Raw genomic sequence first — 5,376 nt, forward strand, 5'->3', positions numbered from 1 at the left:
ATGCCTGGGTGTGCCTGAGTGATTTCTGGCTCTGATCTCACAAGGAGCCACTGTGAGGCAATCTCAACCTGCGGGTATATAAGAGAGTGGCCGTGGCTGGGTTTTTTGTCCATAAGTACAGGAAGCTCTTGGTGGTGACCTGTCGGACTCCCAGATAGTTAGAGCGTTTGGTGGTGGTTGGTGGTTGGTGATTGGTGGCTGGTTGTGGTCTTTGTATATTGGGTTTTTTGATTTGGGTTTTTTTTTCTCCCTTTTGTTTTCTTTGCTTTCATTTTCTGGTTTTTTGTTTTAGTTTTTTGTTTTGGTTTATTATTTTTTTTTTAGTTTATCTAGCATCCTTGTTCCTGTTTAGGATGAGAGATCAGTGTAGTCAGAGCAGAGTAGAGCTGCAGGAGCAGAGCTCTTGCTCTGAGCCTGCCTTCACGGACCATTATATGGTCCTGAAGGACATTGGGGAAGGGGGCTTTGCCCAGTTGAAACTTGCCCGCCATCTTCTTACTGGGACACAGGTTGCAGTGAAGGTCTTGGCCAAAGGAGCCACGAAATTCACCTTGCTATCTGAACCAGAGATGATGGCGGAATTGGACCACCCAAATGTGATCCACCTCTTTCAGGTCATGGAGACCAAGAAATACCTCTACCTCATCATGGAGCACGCAGGTGGGGGAGAGCTTTGGGATTTCATCCCAACAACTGGCATGGACGAGGAGGAGGCCCGCAGAATGTTTAGGCAGATCGGGCAGGCCGTGCAGTACTGCCACCAGAAGGGCATCGTGCACCTGGACCTGAAGCCGGAGAACGTGGTGGTGGATGAGGAACGCAATGTGAAGCTCATTGACTTTGGCCTGAGCACCAGAGTCACAGCTGGAAAGAAGCTCAATAAATTCTTTGGCACTCTCCTCTATGTTCCCCCTGAAATTATCTGTCATCAAGAATATGAGGGCCCCCCGGCAGACATCTGGAGCTTGGGTGTGGTCCTCTATTCAATGCTCACAGGGATCTGGCCATTTGAGGCAAGCACCGACAGCAAGCTGAAGAAACTCATCAGGTTGGGAAGGTACATCATTCCTTCACATGTCTCCAAGGAAGCCAAGAGCCTCATCCGTGAGATACTCAAAGTGGACCCCAAGCAGAGGCCCACCATAGACCAGGTAATGGGGCACCCGTGGCTGACCCAGGGAGAGGAAGCTCCACCCAGTTCTCCTGGTGAGGTACTCCCCAAACTCCCGGACCTCACAATCTTGAAAACTATGATCAACATGGGTTATGACCACTATAACACCTGGGTGTCCGTGGTGAGAAGGAAATTCAATGATGCCATGGCCACTTACCGCATCCTCCAGCACCAGAGCACCCAAGGGGAGGCCTCCACTGCCCAGGTGAAGCCCAAGCATTACCCAGGCCCTAAGGATCCTCCCTGGGTCTGCCACAAGAAGTTTCCCAGTGAGCCTGCCCTTCCCTTGCCCTGTGAGCAGCAGCAGCAGCCTGCTAGAAGAGCCAGCATGCCCACCATCACTCTCCGCTGCTTCCTCAAGGACACACTGCCTCCCAGCCCAGCCTCCCAGCCTGACCCAGTGCCCAGCCCCTCACCCTCCCAAGAGACCTCCAGAAGGCAAGCCCCAGACAGAATCCCGGGTTGGAAGAGGGTGAGGAGGAGGATTGCCAAATGCCTCCGGCAGCTATGCTGCATACCCTGCTTCCGTGGGCCACTCTCCAGAAAGAGAGTGGTTCCCGTGGAAACGCCCAGCCCAGACAGACAGAACTGATGGACAGCAGGAAGATGCTAAGCTGTGCGGCTGCTGATGGGCTCAGGCTTCTCCACCCAGATCCAGGCAGGAGCGCATCTGCATCCACCAGAAGACTCCTCTGCCCCCACCTGCGAAGACACATCCTAAGAGACTTTTCTCTGTGGAACACATCATAGACTTTTCCCTGGGACACTTCCTTCCCCCTGTCCTGCTCTTTGTCCTTTCTTCCATGCTTTGGGAGAAATTTATTTTCATTTTCTTTTTTTTTTAACATTGTATAATAAATTGTTTCAAAAATTTAAAAAATTGTGGGTTTTGTTTTTTTTTAGAGAAAGGCCTAAGGACTAGAGCCAGAGCCCAGTAGCTATCCTCTCCAAAGCCTGGACCACAGTGCCTCCCTCTACTAATTATATAGTCGCTCATCTTGAGCCAGGGTAGATGGGGAGTCACTTGCCTTAACCCAATGTAAATGGGGACTTGCTCCCTTGATGGAGTGTAGATGGAGATGCTCCCCTTGAGACAGTGTAGACTTGATTCACTTTGAGCTGGTCACTTTGACCAGATCTTTTCCTAGTCTTCAGGTCTGAAGAGAGTGGGGACAGTGGGTTGCAGCTGTTTGAGAAGTCTGTGGCTTTATCTCCATAATCCCATGTGCAGTGAAGCCTGCCTGTTGCAGTGGCTGGTTGCCTTACCGCTGCCCTGCAGCCTCTGACAATCCTCATCCGTGAGATACTCCAAAAGTGGACCCTCAGTGGACCCCAAGCAGAGGCCCCAAGAGAGAATGCCTGGGATTTGGGGAGTGGAGATGGCTGCACTTTGCCTTTATGTAAATACATCCCTGAGATTTGAGTTCTGTTAACACTCACACAAAAAGAAATGCTCAAGTTAGCACAGGAGGCTTCCGGAACCTTCCAGCCCTGCCATCTCTGTAGCTCTGGCAGCTTCTTCCTGCCCTTACCTTTAGTGGTCAGAAATTGGTATCTATCATGCTGTTTTAACCATGTTATTATTTCAAAGAATTACCATATTGTATTTGAATAAATATCGTAATATTGTAATATAACATCCAACCAAGTTTATCCAGAAAATTGCTTTCAAGATGCCAAATATAGCCTTGAGAATTTTATTTTGTTAAAGCTTCGTCCCAGGGCTTCATCTCAGGGTTTCATACACTGACTTCCAGACCACTCACGTATAATCGAATTAAGCCTTTATTGAAGCACACTGGTGGCGGCTGACCAGAACAATTGCAAGGGCACTCCTTATAAGCCTGAAAACCGCAAAAGGGATGTTCAGTGGGTCTAGCCAATGCAAGCAAGCCAGGTTACAGAAGCAGGACAGTGCAGTCAAGCAGAGGGAAGCCTAACCAATCACAGCTCAGTCACCCCTAGTTACAGAAACAATGTCCCATTAGGTAGTTCCTTGTTCTTAAAGATTTCTATAGCAAAAGGAAATTCTTCTACTTGGCATGGTTGTTTTACAGGATGAAGTCATAAACCAAATTGAGTGACATTTGAGTGACATTTGCTTCTACTATCACAATTTTGGGGGATGGGAGCATTTAAAATAACTCCAAGTTTCATAGTTCAATTTTTAAAAACTTTAGTCTTATAATAACCTGGCTCCGTTAACAAATTTTGTCCAGAGTGAAATGATTCCAAGGATGTCCTGAAGAGTTGGTCAGAAAGCAGCCCTAGCATGGACCAATTACTATTTCAGTTGAGAATGTTGTTTGCTTATGAAGACCATGGTCATACAGATGACAATTTTACTAGTAAAAGGTTTGTTGAGAATTTCTTGTTAACACTGAAGACTCTGGAAGGCAGGCTGTGTGAGCTATAATTCCTGATTTAACCTCCTGTGCTTCACTTTCACAAATGTGAATATGAGCTGTAGTAGGTCCTCAGAGAGGGCTAAAGGTTCAACTTAAGATGTAAGTTGGATAATGCTCAGATCCAGGCTTGCCACCATCCCATACATGTTTATGAATATATAATTTAATGAATGGTATTATACCATTTTCAAAATAAGGCCCAGCTTTAGGAGAGTGTTGTATTTAACTAAGGCAACCTTTACACTATGATAAGAAAGTTCCTTCCTGATCTGTCCCAAGTCCTAAACATATGGTCAATTTTAATCTGATCAGAATCAAAAGAGAGTGAAATATTTTAATCACAAATGGAAGTTCTTCAAAGCCAATGGGTGAAATGAATATGAAGTTGTATAAAAGATGTGTAAATGTGACTGAAATATTTTGATGATATAAGAAGGAGAAAAGGAAAGAAGGGTGTCTTTAGGATGCAAATTTAGAAAAACAGAACAAGGTTTGGGTTGCAGCTTGTATGGATTCTGGGGTATCAATATACCTAGTGGCTTTGGTCCTTGGCCCCATGCAGTGTTGCACTCTGGAAAGAGCCTTTCAAATTCTTGGAGAATGTGGACACAGCAGAGGGGCAGCCTGGGAACCTCGCAGTGGTTTGGCATCTTTTTACTTTGCACATGTGACTTGGAGTGAGAAGCAGATGAAGCTCCTTGCTCATATGATATCATCACAGCCTTCTTTGGAGAGTTTTAAAGTAGATGCCACTCTTATGAGAATAAACAGTGATACCTTAAGAAATCATTGGCCATCCCTGTATATCATGAGTTTCCATTTTCAAAGATAGTGGCATGAGTTCCACCATGACATATTGTCTGTTGACTCACTTAAATACCATCTCCTCAAGCTTTAATTTTGTGTTCCTTAAAATACCCAGTTACTCCAAGTTGCCCTAGGACTAAGGTTGGAAAATTTTACATGGATTCCATTTTTTGGAGAATTACCATTTATATCACTGAATTGATGATCAGCATTTTTCAAACTTATTTGTCACTGTATAAAACCAATGAATAATATTTAGCAGTACTAATGTTTGGGATACTTGATACTTAAGTTTGGGATTATTATGTTGTTTCAAATAGAGAATGCATAGCCTTTCTAGTGTGTAAGACATAATAAGGGCTCAAAAAAGTACAATGATTATTACGAAGCTTAGTTGAAGGTCCTGCTGTATCCTGAGAAATGAACACTTAAAGAAGACTACAGCTGGATCTCCCAGCAGCTGCTGGGTGACACTATGGGAGAAGATGCTTGTTTCATCCTTTTCTTCTTACATGGTAGGACATTTGGGGCCAGTGGATGGGGTGATGTGAATCCAGATGCTGACTGGCTACAGCTGACAGCCTACAGGATACTCAGGCTCACCAGTTTCTGGCAGGGCAGGCAGGATGCACCACCTCTGGTACTCAGTTCCAGGTGTGTACACCAGCTGAACCAGGACACAACTCTGAGTTGAGTTGCTTTGATGTCCTGCTGGACAGGATATAGGGTGCCATTAGAATCCTGTCATCCTACACTGTGACTTCTTCAACTCCCAAGTGCCAGTGGATCTCATGTCCCAAGATCTCTGAGCTCTGACTCAAGGTCTTGGTACCCACACACCTTATTTTCTAAAGAAGCCTGGTAAGGCTAAGAAAGAGACTCTCACAGAAGTTTCATTTAACATGAGAAATAGATGCTACTCTGGCCTGAATCCATAGCAATGTACAGACATGGCTCTCCAACCCTTCTTCCTCAGTTACTAATGTT

The 5,376-nt window shown here is 45.3% G+C and overlaps 1 protein-coding gene across 1 annotated transcript; it reads left to right on the forward strand.

The window, feature by feature from the left end:
* The first annotated feature begins 353 nt into the window (after positions 1 to 353).
* LOC144366126 (sperm motility kinase-like) lies at positions 354 to 1,766 on the forward strand. Its single transcript, XM_078019523.1, has one exon. It carries the CDS (start codon positions 354 to 356, stop codon positions 1,764 to 1,766), a length of 1,413 nt encoding a protein of 470 aa, XP_077875649.1.
* The last annotated feature ends 3,610 nt before the right edge of the window (positions 1,767 to 5,376 follow it).

Source organism: Ictidomys tridecemlineatus, chromosome 1, assembly GCF_052094955.1.
Source record: "Ictidomys tridecemlineatus isolate mIctTri1 chromosome 1, mIctTri1.hap1, whole genome shotgun sequence".
Classification (NCBI taxonomy): Eukaryota; Metazoa; Chordata; class Mammalia; order Rodentia; family Sciuridae; genus Ictidomys; species Ictidomys tridecemlineatus.

Bases quoted from the DNA above. Each gene is read 5' to 3' on its own strand.
- LOC144366126 (XM_078019523.1), top strand. From the start codon at position 354: ATGAGAGATCAGTGTAGTCAGAGCAGAGTAGAGCTGCAGGAGCAGAGC.